Below are 16,414 nucleotides of genomic sequence, written 5' to 3'. Positions count from 1 at the left end.
TTTGGTCTTGTCTATATTTTATAATCCCATAAAACTGTAAAAAACTGAACTGTATTTATGTATTTTATTTTGTCTTATGCATAAATAAAAAACGTTATTTTTCATAAATGAAAAAACATGAACGAAATCAAACATATGTATAATTTTATTTAGAAATTGATTTTAGTTAAAATAACAGTTAGTGTAAATATGTTAAATCAAAATTACACTTAATGTATATAATAAGTATAAGTTGATTTTTTTTAAAATTATTATACTATATTTTGTCGCATACTTTAAAATCTAAAAATCATAGTAATTATCCAATAAACGTAAAAACTTTGGAAAATACAACGGAATTAGGACATTTAAAGTTGCCAATCGTTAAATGTATTATATGCGTCTAGTTATTTACCATATAAGAAAAAAATAATCACTAATGCTTCAATTGTTTTGAAGGGTTCGTGACCCGGAAAGGTTTTCAGGATATTTTAAGCTAGTGGTCGTTAAATGGCAATTAGCCCCGAAAAGAACGTAATAATTCGTCTCAATTAAGAGGTAATTTTTTTTATGTTTTTTAAATTTTTCATTGTCTTAAGCTTTATAAAATTCAAAATAAATTATTTTGGTAACAATAATATTCGTGTATTGTTTATAATCTCTGAAGCAATATTACTATTTTTATGTTTCCTTAAAATCTTTTTACTGACATACATTTATTAAATTAAAACAACTAAAAAATTTACGTTTATGCATCTATATACAATAGTAAATTAAAAATTCAATTTGTTCGTTAATTCTAATAATATACATAATAAATAATAATTATGATATTCTATGAAAATTAAAACTGCTTAACGAAATAATTCAAAATCAATACAATACAATCGTTGGGCAATAGATATTCGATTTTACGTATTATTAATAACAAAATGGTTAACTATATTGTACTCGTATGTACAATGTATATATAGTTTAATGTATTATTGTGTCTCGTATTATATATTATAATTAATATCATTTAAATACCAATAATTCAGATGCAAAATATATAGGTGTATACTTTAATCACAATCATTAGAATATTGAGCAATTTCAGCGGTCAACATAAGGACGACAGTACATGAATACGAAATAGGTATAATAAATAATTTCATTTCCTAAAAGGGATTTCGAACGTGTACAATTGAATACGGTAACCTAATAATTGAAAATAGAAACCCTTATTATTTATCCCTAGGGTGCGGTGCGTAGCCTATAGTGGACACCACTGAAAATCATGGAAAAAATCTATTATTCCAAGTAAATTTTTGAAAGTCTGTATATCCGTTGTTCTGATGTGAAGATTACAGAACAACCAACTGAAACCAAAGTTATGATAAATAACTAAAATATAATTAAGAATTTATATACGAATAGTTATTTTTGATAATTGAAAAATGATAATATCCAATACCTTGAACAACTAAATATGAATTTGATACGATTGAAATCAAGCAGTTAGTGAAATATAATATCTTATCCAAAATCAAAATATAATATTATCTGAAATAAACTGTATCAAAAAATTGTATTTTAAAATATTAAATATTATTTGACTGAAAAATATCAAGCCAATAGTGTAACACAAATCTTACAAAAACAAACATAATCAGTATAAAAATGAATATAGGTAGTGTATCACAACTCGGAGTAATCGCATTTATTTTTATCAATTTAAAATAATATCTCAATTGAATATATTCATTTTATTTTTCTATCACATCAATATTATTTATCTACAGAAAACTATTTACTCGACAAAATATAAGAACACGAGCATCGGTAAAAAACGAACACATACATACATTTTGATGGCAGATAATATGTATGAAGTAAGTGTACATTAATTGGATACAAATTAAATTAATCGCACTACGCAAGACTGCTTTGTGTAATCATCATTGTCTTTGAAGTGAAATTTAAAATGTTCTACCAATACTTTCAAACTGCCATTATAAACACGCAGCGCATATACCGATTACACTCATTACAGATATTATTGTAGCATGGCGTGTTTTAAGAAAAATCAAATCTGTGGATATGATTTGAATATGTAATAATTATTGCATGGTTGTTACATATTCAAAGTATAAATAATATAGCTATATGTAGTAACTAGTATTATAACATTCACTATCGATTTTTGTATAAAAACCTATTCGTCTGTTTCTTAATAATTTAAAATTTCGGTTAAAATAATATACATAATTATATGTAAGAATATCTGTGTTAAAATAACTTGTAATATAGATAATGTATACTGATTGATTCACCGAACACGTTTATATACTTTTCTTTTCAATAATTCAGAAATTAAAAAATATATTTTTAGGGTTTTTAATTAAGTGTACTTAAAGATCATAAGCAAATTGACTATAACACCAAAATATTAAAATGCTCATAGCTTGTTTAAAAATTAAAATTTCGTAAAAATTGACAATAGATAACAGATAATGTTTTATATTTAAGTTTGATAATGAGTCTATTTGCTCTAACATAACAACATGACATAAGTTATACTGCAAGCATACCTGCTATGTTGTTCGTTTATTAGACGAAAACAACATACGAGTATCATGTAAGTGTGGCAATGCATGGCATTTCTTAAGTATACTTGAAATTCTAAAAATTATATTTTTGAGTAATTCCATTATTGAATAAAAAAATATGAAGTATACTTGGCAAATCACTTTGTATACATTATCTCATATATCCATCTTTAAATTAAATATTATGCAATCATTAAATTTGTTTTTTTTAAACACATTTAGGATTTATATTTAATATATAATTTATAAAAATCATAAGGGTAACGATATTAAATAGTTATCGTGATTTCTTATAAACACGAAGTAAATATAATAAATAAATAAATCAAAACTTTTTTTTTTTTATCATTTTTATGGATATTATAAAGTACTAATTAGTCATTGGATTCATGCTATGATATTCTTTAAAAAAACATGTACTATTAATAAAATATATTGAAAACTAATTCTGTTATCAATATTTACAGTACATTAAAACAACAAAATATTGTTTTATGATCTGTCACATATTGTATGTGTGGGTTATTAAAATTGACACATTTCTACTTTCTACAGATAGATTTAGTGATACCTTGCGGGTATCTCATGTACGTCTCCTTAAAAACGATTATGCATATTTTAATTTAAATAAGAAAAAAAACGGAAGATTTATAATATGTTAAAATATTATGTAATTAAATTAAAATTACTATTAATGAAACGTTAATGTTAGAATAATTTAATGATTTATAAGAAATATTCTAGAATTTAATTGAAATAAACGATAAATTATATCATGTATAATAATATATTAAATTGATACAAACAAAATTAAATAAAAAAATTATTTAACCTAAATTATTTAATTTAATTATTTAAGTATTTAATAATAGTGTTATTTTAAGTTCATTGCAATATTCATTATATGCATCTTAATGAATTAACAAAGCATTTTATATTATATTTCAAGAAATGAGAGTAAATATATTTAGACTACATTTTTAATTCAAATAATAACATTGTTTCAAGAAAAAATAATGAGATAGTTCTTTAAGTTCTTTTATACATTCGATTATGGTACTAATAATACGATTGTATAAAATATTCAATTGGTTCAAATCTAAAATATTTATTTTATCAATACAATGGAGGGATTTCCATAAAATAATATAAAAAGAAACATTTAAATAACAAATTATAAAAATAAAAATAAAAACGTAACATAATATATACCTAAAATTCCATAATGCATTTACTTTAATTTATAGTTAATCACTGAATTACCATGTACAATATTTACTTTTTACAGAATAACTTAAATGACATGTTGTATACAAAACAATATTGATTTTTTTTTAAAACAAATACGTTTTTCAAATAATAATTAATTTTATGAAATAATAGAATATTAAGTTCTTAATGTTTTCTCTATATACCTAATACGGGGTGATCAAATTGTTTTTTTAAGCCGGTACATTTACGAAAAATATTTTAAAGAGCAATTGTTGGTATGTCTAAGGTCACCGTATACGCTATTGTAATGTATGCACTCTAGTTGTAGTCTAGTGCATTATCTACACACTTAAGTGTTCTTATTGTCATAGAATATCAGAACATTGTTGTACTCAGTAGCTGTAAACCACTCGGGTGGAAAAAAAATAATTTCACAAAATAAAACTCACGATTCTGTAGTTAAAACCACAAATTAAAAAAAAATAATTCAACATGAAAATTATATAATATGTCAAATGTAACATCTATTATTGTTATTATTATTATTATTATTTATTTAATAGAAGTTTATTGGATTAATAACGATTTTTTTTTACCTACTTCACACGACTTAAAAATGCATATATTATGTTTAATATTATATTTAAACACCACTGTAGCTGTTTAGATAAATACAAAGATCGATGTGGCATGCATGCATCATAATTCATAATCATAATATAAATATTATTGTTAACTGTTGATCAAACCTATACAATAATTAATAATATTTAAATAAAAGTTATTTTAAATAATTTATAGACAATATCTTACTAAGAGTTGTATTGTTTTAATTTATATTATACGATGATGTATAATAATTTATAATATAATTTTTATCTATTAAAATTAATCAACAGGATAATCAAATAATTTTCTACTTAAATGTAAGTACTTATTTAAAACGATGTAGGAAAATATAATATTATTTAAAAAAACAATAACAATAAAAAACTATTACTTTTTCTCCGTTATTTCATATTATATATTTTGTTAGGTATATATAATCTCTAAGACTATTTGATTACGATTAATAACACCAAAATCGACAAATTCAGTCTATGGCAGACTATAGTAGTATAAAAAATATCACCGTAAGGATTTAATTTTTTTTTTCTTAATTATTATTATTACTCAGTTATTTACCAAGGTTATGTAATATAAATTCGTCGAGTACGTATATAGTAACATTAAAAGATTATTTTATCCATAAAAAAAACCTGGAAAGTTATTTTAATAGTTCTATTTATTATTAACATTTCAAAGTTATATCCTATGTACATATAAAAAAAAATCCATTACCAAAGAGTTTGGGTGAACTTACCGCATATATTAGATCAAAATGCGATCAATATTTGTGGCCATTTTGCTGTATATATAAAACGATAACTCATTATGTGAATGTATAGTTTGATCTTATGTAAATATGATGAAATTATCGAATTATAATTATTCTGACTTTTATCTATTATTACGAAAGTTTGTTTTTAATTGTATAATAAAGTGCAGTATTGAGTTAAGAAGTCAAGTTCAAAAAAATATTTCGTCAAGAGTTTAGAAAAAAATAAAATACGTTTTTGTTAAACACGTGACATACGTGCATGTGATAAGGCAATAACAAGGTATTAATTATTTTTGAGTACATAGAAATATTATTATTGTAGTATGGGTGGTGCTGAACAGTCAGATGGTAGATACATTTATGAAACCACCTAACATGGTATGAATATTATGACGTGTCCTAATAATTCGTACAACTGAGTTGGCCTTGTCGGATAAGAAAATATTACGTTATGCTTGTACACGTTTTAGGTGTGAACGATAATATTAAATTTATCGTAGGTATGTAATATAATATCTATCATCATCGACGGGACAATTGAAATAAATCCAATCCCGAAGTAATTTTCCCAAAGGCACAATACACCGTGTCGTTTACGTACGTCAATATATATATATATATATAATGTATTGACGTACGCGAAAAAAATGTCAGTAAAAACACACACACGCGTAAACCATTTATAAAATGTTTTAATAGGGTTTTTTTTTTTTGCGAGCTTTTGTCACTACACAAAATATACATGGCCGTGAATATAATGCACGACATAAAAATAATAACCAAAGAATTTCCATGAGCATTTTGTGGATGAAAAAACAATACGAGACAAAGGAATTATATCTTCTTTGCATCTTTTAAAGAAATTCAATAGATCTAAAAATCCTGGCAGCTCACGTTTTTCATTTAGCGGTAGCAGAAATAATTATCGAGATTAGTTTAAACATTATCGTAAAAATCTTTAGCGTGATTATAAAGAATGTAAAACTGTACTTACAAAATATTTCGATCTAATACCATAGAATTCAATCAATACTGATCAAAGCCATAAATTAGGTGGTTATAGTATTAAAATATAAGTCGGTTAACGAAACATTTGCTACAATAAGTCATTACTTCAAGATACAGCAGGTAAGTATAATGTAAGTTAAGTTGCTCAGTGCCTCACTCTCACCAATCAGTTTTTAACTTACATTTTTTTTTTCAATTTTTAAAATTATATTTATTTTCTTTTGCATTTTAATCTCAACGGAGAACTTTAGCATTTTAAAATATTTTGAGCTGATCTCGAAAAATGTTTTCTTTAGTTCTAATTTTGCTTGTTTATTTGTTTTTATCGTTATAATTTACTTGAGTAGTCGAGTAGAAGAGCTGATGAGATTCAAAAGTTTTAGTAGCCTTATTTATCGATTGAATATTGTATTTAGTTAGCACTTTCAAAAAGATAATTTTTTCTAAGTAGTTTTCATAAGAGTATGTATATAACTATATAATATAAGGAATAACTAGTTACATGTACTACGAAAACTTTGTTATGAAATCAATGATATTATTATGGATGTTTTGATTTTCATAATGACTATTATTTATTGAGATAAGTTTCAAATTATAAAATATAAATTAATTATATTGGTTAATAATTTAAATACAACTTTAAATAACTAGATTTGGTTTTAGGTGCTAAGTCTCACATTTAACTAGACTGTTGTAATTTAAAAAAATTAAATAATGTTTTGCAAATGCATGTTCTGGAACGAAGAACTTTAGACGCATTCGTATATTAATTTCACGCTATGATTTCCAGTCAAAAGACAACAAAAACATTGGTTGAGTATCAAAAAAGAAAATAGAACTAGCCGATATTACAGTAATGACTAAGAGGTAGCTAAATTTATATTTAAAAGTGACCCGCAACAAACAAAAAATGTCTTTTCTGTCAGATACAGGCATGGAAATCCTTTTGAAAATAGTATATAGGTTATAATATATACAGTTCAACTTGCGTTTGGTACGGATTTTCATCGTCACCGTTAGTCACAAACCCGTTCAAAAGAATTTATTCATGCAAACCTGCGGAAGATACTTTGAGTGAAATTTCCCACAAAACTGTCGATATTAATTTACAAGTTTACAACTTCAACATTACACCTGTGCTGAATCTTTTTTATAGCTGTTCACAATAATATGAACTCGATGGAATTTAAATTCTAAATCGATAAACGCCTATAACACATTGTATATCATACAATATTTTCGGTAAACATTCAATGTTTGATTTATATTAAAAACGATTTTAAATAAAATAACGTTAATTATTATTTATTAATTTGTAGTATAAGAAAAAAAACCAAACACAATGCATAATATTAATATCACAGTGTTATAATCATCGGAGATCCAAAATGGGTTGACTTTCGTTCCATTTGAATGTTTGTATTAAAACGTAGTAACGGTATGTACGACTTACCACCTCATAAAAATTTTGAAATTTGTAATTAAAATCATAATATCAATAATATTTTAAATAGTAATTTTTTCTTTGTACACTTTTGTAATTTATTGAAAATTAGAATCAAAATGAATCAGCTAAGTAACTATATTATTTAAGGGTGGAGGCGTTGCTATTATAATGCGTTATACACCAAAACCACACTTTTGAAATAATATAGCTGTGTCCACTTAAATCATACATGAAACATAGTATATAAATAACGATTTTGTTTCCATAAAAATTATTAATAAGTACCTTTATAATTGGCATGTAAAGTAAAAACATCATAACTCAATGCTCAAGGGAGATGAACGTGAATCTAAACTATCAGACATTTTGAATGATTGAAAGACCAACAACATTTTATTATAATACCTGCATTGTCAGTATGTGAGAGATTTCACGTGAATGATTTATTTTCCTTTTAGTTAGGTATGGAAAATTTCAATTTAATATTTGAATCTCGTGCTTCAACAGTATACAGCTGAATTTTTTATTTCGTGACATTTCACTATCTTTTCATAAAATCATAGTTTCGGAACGAATAAAAACATTTTGTATTTCCACTTGACAATATTTTCAATTTGTATTCAACGTATGAACGTGCAAATACATATTTTATTTAAATAACAATAATAATAATTACGATGAATTTTTTTACCATTTCCTTTCGAATTTTTATATTTTTTTTTATCTAATACTTGCTTACATTTATTCCAACTTATTCTTGTACTGAGCTACATAAATGGATACAATATAGCATCAGATAAATATTATTTGATTCATTAATTTAAAAGCATACTGCAGCTATAACTAAATTCTAATATAATATTAATATTATGAACAACACATAAAAGAAAAATTATGAATTGTAAATAATAATTGTACTTTTTAAATTGTGAGTGAAGCAAAAAATGTATTGGTTTTACAATATTTTGTGTTTTGTATTTTTATTTTTTTGTATCTTTCATCGTATTTTTTAGCAATAAAATGCCATTTTGAACATAGTTTTTTTCAGGTAGAAAATTTGAATTAGTCGGTATTTTGGCGAGTCAAAAGTAAAATATTCTCGGTATTTTTCTTAATTATCGAGAAAAACTTATACAAATGATTGAAAATGGACATATTGACGTAATATATATGTGTGTGTATTTTTAAACACACACTAAAACATTACCAATAATCTACCTAATTACAAAAATCTGTACAGTTCATTTAGGAAAGTTTAAAAAAAATAATTTCTTGATATATAATTATATTACTATAATGAAACATTATCGCTTAATATAATTTTATATAATACAGTATATACTTTTTACATTACATTAATTATGTTAAATATTACTTATTTTTTTTAGTATTTTCAATTCATTACAAACACGATGAAATGAAGAGTGTGATCATCGAATTATGTGATCAATTTATAAAACGCGAGTTGATTATTTTTTTTTTGAACTATTAACAAATTGCAACCCATTGTTTAAACTTTGAATCTTATGACCCTCATCACAAGTAGTTATTTCGGAAAATTTAGTAAAATTTAGATACAAAATACATTAACTAAATTAATTCAATTTCGTAGTGAATGTTTGAGATTTTGGTACACAGTAGATTAATTCGTTAACGTCTTCTCACTAAAACATAATTTGCCTCTAAGGTATTTTCGGAATTTAAATGTGTCTAGCTTTTAACTTATCTTAATTTTATTTTCTTCAGTACAAATTCTGACAAGTACGTGATTGGTATGTACGAGGTCACGTATTGATTATTTTGATTAGACTTTCAAGTTTTCAATTCGTTTAAATTAGAGTATGATTGAATTAAATTAGACAAAACAACACATAATTTAACAACCTGGATTTATTTTCTTGTATTCGTAAAATACTGTACTGTAAAAAGCATACTAATTATTCATGTTTAATAAAATATATATTAAAGTTAGAAATTGATCAAAATCTTTTCAAAGCGAGTGAAAAGCAATTTAATTTAGAGAAAAAAAATAATGTTTTACTTTTACATAATATTTAGTGAGACACTGAAACTCAAAATAATATATATTAATAATTCATAAATAACTTTTATTTTTATTTAAAAATGTTATCGATTATTACATTTAAAAATTAAATGGTTTATTTTAAAAATAAGACGTACCTAACAATTTCTTAAATATAGCGTGTAAATCATGTAAACAGATTATATTTCAGTATGCGTTTTAAATTCATAAATCTCAGATAACTGGATTTAATTATATTAAAAAAAATTATAATGGATCTTTTTCTATATGATTTCAAAATGAAAATAAAAATATATATAAGTTATAATATTTGTTTGTACAAGAAAAAGCATTATTAAATTATTTTAAATGTCATTTTAACCCAAGATATAAAACTAAAAACAAAAAATTGACATATATTTTATATTTAAATATGTACAGTAATATGTTAAATATAATATTTATATTAAATATTTGCAGTAAAGAAACCAAATTTTTCAAAAACAATTTGTAAATTTGTAAATGTATATATTTGTTTTTCTGTTGATAAAACTCTTATTTTTAATTAGAAATACAATTTTTGATTCATAAATACATTTTTTTTTATATTTTTTTTAGTCTTTATAACTAGAACAAAATATTAGCTATTATAAAATTAATTGAAAACTAAAACACAAATTCCACATTTAATATAAAAGTACAGTGTAACGATTGTATATTTACCACTGCGTTTAGAAATAAAAGTTCAAAACTATTTATATTATATATTATTTTATTTTACCTAACAAACTATTAAACCGAATGTGTATAGAATATACAAATCATTTGTTAGCCGTAAATAAATTATAGCCAAATGTAGCCGGGGATACAAAATTGATAAGGTAACCGTATACCGTACCGACCGTTACCTACTATCATGTTCAATATTCATAGTAATATATTGTATGTTATATATTTTGATGTGTATACTATATTTCTTTTATTTATTATCTGATTATAAATATTGTCCAAGTAAAATTATTACTAAACACTAGGTTCGATGTTCCATCTATTTTTTATTTTCATAAAACCATTTTAAAGGATATTTATCCCGGGTATGAAAATTTTAATAACTGAAAAACTATTTTCATTTAAATTTTTAACAATAAGTACATCGATTTGAAAAAAAAAATTATCTAAAAAATAAATAACTATAGATATTTTCGGTTTATTGTAAACATCGGTCATACACAAATCCATGCGGTCCACGGTCCATACATGGACACATAATGGTATATTATATTTTTTTATAACTATAATATTTCGCATTTCCCGAGTGAATAAACCATTCAGCGTTTTCAATATAATATTATGATATATACACGACGTATTGTGGGGTTTTTATATTAATTTATATAATTTCATTACATTCTACCCGTAGTCGGTCTATACTATATATCGTCATGCATCTGTAAAAAACTAACGACATTATCGCGATATATAAAGCTGGTAATATGGACGTACCTCGGAAACTCCATATATATATTATATATATATATGTGTGTGCGTTTATATATTATATATTTAACGTAGTAAGTGTAATATAATATTTAAACGACACGCTCTCGTCCGTCGATAGCCGACCTCGCCGCCCGCGACAAGTCGACAAAGCGAGTGCGAAACGGTGTAATATTATTTTACAATAATATTATAAGCGTTGCGACGTGCGAGTTTTATCGTACCGCGAAAATGTTAAAAACGATTTATCATTATTATTATCGTAAACTGTCCTCCGGATAATGACTATTACGACGTTGGTGCGGGGGAAAAACGGCCGAGAAAAAAAACCGCGACCCATCGGCGGCGACGAGTTTCGCGGCGGTCGTCAACAAGTGGCAACTGGACGGTCGTGCAGGTGACGGCGGTGACGGCGGTGACGACGGCGGTGACAGAGCGACTACGCGTTTCGGACACCGCGGAATACCGGCGGCGGCGAGATGTCGCATGGTTCCGCGATCCGGAAGACGACGAAACGGGAAGTAACGCGATAACGGTGCGACGGCGACTCGCGACCGGTGCGGTGTGCGTGCGCGCGGCGAAACGGCCCCCAGCTGTCTGCGGGTACAGCGCGCCGTATCCCGTGTTATTATTATTATTTTCGTACAGCGCGTGGCGGCGTGCCGTTGTATCGGGTGATTCGCCTGTATAGTGTGTTCGCCCCGATTTTTTCTTTTCACATAACGAGGTTGTTCGAATTCTTATTTTTGGAATTTATTTAAAAAAATATAGGTACGTCTTAAAGACTGTATTTTCGAGACTTTCGAGATTTTTTGTGTGTATTGCTACCACTCGATGAGTGTTCTGAAGCACTCGTGTTTTACTCCGGACGTAATAATTTGAAATGGTTATGTTGAATTTAAAAAAAAAAAACCTTTTAATTTAACTGTATATCATTATGTTATTATTCGCAATATCAATATTATTATAGAAAAGTATACCTAAGGATTCTGCTAATATAATTTTGAAAAAAATATAATAAGAAACCTCGCAAAACGATAAAAAATATTTTTCATGCGAAAAATGTAGGTTAGTAGACAGTGTGGTGAAAATAATTTATTTTCATATCGATGAATTTCGTATTGAATTCAAAATAAGTGAGAAACACATTTCATTCAAGATATTATAATATGTCAAATACAAGATATCTTGTGTTTTACGTTTGACTATTTTCGCACTTCTCAATCCACAATCAATTTTTACAAGTTCAGATATAACGTAGATACTTTCCACTTTTTACTATCGATTCCTCATATTTAAATTTTAAACGTGACAAAAATATGTACAGACCCCACTTTTGTGGATTTATTTTTTTCAATCTGTAACAACAAACAATAATATTTATATTGATGGCATTTTCGAAAAAAAGAATGAAAACTTTTTAAATTTATCAATACTATAATCAGTTGTCTGGATTACAAACCTGCAGGTTTAATATTGAAAATAAATCACATTTGAATTCATGTAAACAAAACTCTATCATAGAAACCAATAGATATCATTGTAATCTGTTCTGGTCGAAACTATCAAATTTATTCCTATCCATCGCCACATTATGGTATTCTCAAAGTAAGCCTGCACGAAACATAAATCGTGATTTAAATTAAATCAACTTTTTTTCTTTTAACAGTTTCACATGGTTTTGAATTCTTCACGCACGGGTTTTCCGTCTATCGAATTCCACTGCACATCGAGAAGCAACGACTGCAGTAATATTGTATATAAGACACGAAAAACCGGTGTACTCAGTCGTTAAAGTGGATCACCCTGTATGCTCATAGCCGTTACACTTTAGTGGTAGTAGTGTAGTCGTAGTAGTAGTAGTAGTAGTAGTAGTAGTAGTAGTAGTAGTAGTAGTAGCAGTAGTAGTCGCGCGTAGTATCGGCAGTAGTAGTAGCGAGTGCGTGCCGCCCGCAGTCGTCGGCGGATGGGGAATCCGCGCGCGAACCAGCCGACTGACTTTGGCGGGCGGGGGCGGCAGATGATCGTATTTACGCCGCGGACGCGCTCTGCCGGGCCGGCGCGAATCGCGATTATTTTTTACGCACGACTTCGACCACGGTACGTCTATAAATATACATATACATATAATACGTATTATATAGTGTATACCGCGGTCGTCGGCTGTTTCATCTCTTGTTATATTATTATTGTTATACGTGCGCCCCAAAGCTGCATATTACTGCGAGTGTATGGGCACGCGCATACAGGGTGCATCGGGCTGGCAGCTGCAGTGCAGTATATTTACGGTTGGAAAACGATTTTCGTGTGCCAAGCTTACGCATAGTACATCACGATAATAATATATAGTTGTGAACTTTTTCACCGGCCGAGTGGACTATTTTTTTATTTCCCTAGTCGAATCATCAGTGGGCCTTTATCGTGATGAATCGATCGTCTCTATAGATTTCTGTCTTACTGCGTGAGAAGTTTACAAAAAGCGATCGTACGCCATATAAATGAAACAGACACGCGACCGGCCGAATGCGCGTGGTGACAATAATGTTATGTTATATTTATTCCGAATATAATAAATCCGATTGGGAAAAAAGGCGCATAATAATAATAATAAATAGATAATTGTGGGCCAGATGAGGGAGGGGGTTGTGTACTAACGCCGGTTTGGATATCCTGTACATACGCACATATAAATGTGTATATATAATATGATATATATATATATATATATATCATATCGATTGGGCCGTCAGCGGCGCGGCAATGCGACTATACGGCCGTGTACATTATGTGTGCGGTATAAGTACGCTTATTCGTCCGCTAAAAACGCTGCCGCCGCCGCCGGCGAACACCTTTTGACCCCGACGCGTCACTGCACTGTATATAGACGACGAGACGCCTATATATACATACACGCGCATATGATACAATAATATAGACGTATTATATTCTACACATTTTTTAACGAGTTAGGAAAGCTCACTCTGCGAGCGTGTTGAGTTCTCAGATCTAAACGCATTTTAATACGACGTAACGAACCTTGATTTCGTATTAAAATTAAAAAAGAATTTCGTAAATTGTATAATATTTTTTAATATTTCATCGCTAACCCATGAATTAACTTTGAATAGAATCGTTATAAACTCAATACGATCGTTACTATATTAACATATTTTCATATTAGTTATAGTTACTGCCGTTACTGCAATACTCACGGATCGACACAATGGAATTATAAATAGTTCTTAACTTATGTTTAGAAATCTAAAAACGATTTCACGTTTCTATAGAGCTTATACAATTGAAAACTACGCAAACAATACCAATTGCCATCACATTTTGCATACATATACACTATACATCATACATTATACATATCCCTCGGAGTAGCTTGGTTTTCATATGATGGCTCACACATTTCGTTTTAGATTATGAAAATCGAATATTTTTTGTTTAAATATATATAGATACTTTCCATTGGTCACGGAAAATAAAATAGATATTATGTACCAAATGGCAACCACCAGAAAAATAAACAAACAAAATAGAAAGGAGATTTTTCTTTAATCTATGTATATTTTAGAGGACAACGACCGAAATCCCTATATTATTTGTAGCTTATATAGACACAAAATATACTCAATCATAGATACATAAAGTATAGGCCTTATTCAAAAACATGCAGAGTGTATCCAATACAATAGTATAAAGCGCGTATCTCGGCCGAATAAGTTCACAAAATGAGTTATCTACTCCAACGCTGATTTTCCCACGAATTAAAATAAACTAAAACCGAGATACACCGATATAATAGCGCATGTTTTATTCATTTTGTTTCGGACAAAATCGCGCTATACAACTAGTACTATTATAAAATGCATCAGTTTAGAAAATTATTATTATTATTTTAGCCACGCGTCAGTTAAATTTTGTCGTTACTTAGGTACTCTCTTAGAAAATGTACAAATATGTTCTATTGTAATATTACAATATTCTATAATATAATAAACTTATTATACAGATGTACATTTTTATTGGATGATGCCGAAGAGTCATGTGATTTATGCAATCACGGATGTATCAGATTTATACGAAAAAAATGGAGACTTTTAGAAACTATAAAATAATATCAAAATATTACATTGTGCATGCACGCACGTCTGGTGACCCCCGATGTACATACCAGACGAATTTAAAAAAGGGTCATGATATAGAAAACACGTACCTATTTATAGTGACAATATATTTAACACGATACTAATTTATGTATTGTTAAAAGTTCGTATATATATGACAATATTTTCTCAAGAATTGTATACTCATCGTGTATACTTCAATCACCCGGTTTCTTAGATATTTCGTTTTTTTTTCAATACTATATTTTATTCTCTCTATTACTATAAAAATTTTTCTATATTTTGCTCTTTCGCTAAAAAACATCTATATGTAATTGTCATTATTAAAAACTACTTTCTTTAATAATATTAATATTAACCTAAACATACATTTTTCACTCTAATTTTATGGTTTAAATGGAAACAGTTAAATTGTGAGCAAGTCAAGTCAAGAACAACATATACTAGTATTAATATAAATCATGAACTATACAATTATTTTTAATAATCTATATTATGTTAGTTATCTTAACCTTGTCTAACTATAATATATAATTCCTTACTAAATTATTCCAATAATATTAAAATAAAGTCTAAGAAAGAACCTTTACCTAGCTAACTAATACAAAAATATAGTGTAATAAAATTATGAAAATTAATATTGAAAAGCTTATGAATGATTTAGTATAATTTGTTGGATGTAACACGATAAATAATTCAATATTGAGTAAACTTGCTATACTTAAAGATTTATTGACAAATTTGAAATCTAATAATGGTAGGAATTAGACTTTTTAATTTGATCAATTCAAAATTATTCAATAATTTTAATTTACAAGATAATTAAATGTTTGGAGTTGCACAATTTACATTTTTTAAATGAACCGGAAACAATGGTTGTTCATCTGATAACAAAGTTACTAGAATTGGATGTACAATATTATAATTAACGATAATAATAATAAATGAGTAAATGACGTTATTACAATACAGTTATTAATTATTAGTATCATAAGTTTCTTTGTATCAGTCAGTATAAAGCTTACTGGAAGCTATTCTTTTACAGAATAATCTTGTTCAATTATTAGCTGTTGTAGGTAACATAACGTAAAATTAAATACATCTTTATTTGAGTAAGCTGCTTTAATCTTTAATTAAAAA

General features: G+C 27.2%; 1 protein-coding gene across 1 annotated transcript in view; it reads right to left on the bottom strand.

Moving 5' to 3' along the window:
* LOC113549662 (neuropeptide SIFamide receptor-like) overlaps positions 1-11,679 on the bottom strand; it is a 47,556-nt gene extending 35,877 nt beyond the window's left edge. Inside the window, exon 1 of the mRNA XM_026951062.1 lies at positions 11,148-11,679. Coding sequence (XP_026806863.1) covers positions 11,148-11,161 — 14 coding nt within the window. The 5' untranslated portion in view covers positions 11,162-11,679. The remainder of the gene's footprint in view (positions 1-11,147) is intronic.
* Positions 11,680-16,414: the final 4,735 nt, after the last annotated feature.

This window comes from Rhopalosiphum maidis, chromosome 1 (assembly GCF_003676215.2).
Source record: "Rhopalosiphum maidis isolate BTI-1 chromosome 1, ASM367621v3, whole genome shotgun sequence".
Taxonomy (NCBI): domain Eukaryota; kingdom Metazoa; phylum Arthropoda; class Insecta; order Hemiptera; family Aphididae; genus Rhopalosiphum; species Rhopalosiphum maidis.
Note: the sequence above shows the minus strand (reverse complement) of the source record. Positions and strands in the feature narration are given on the sequence as shown.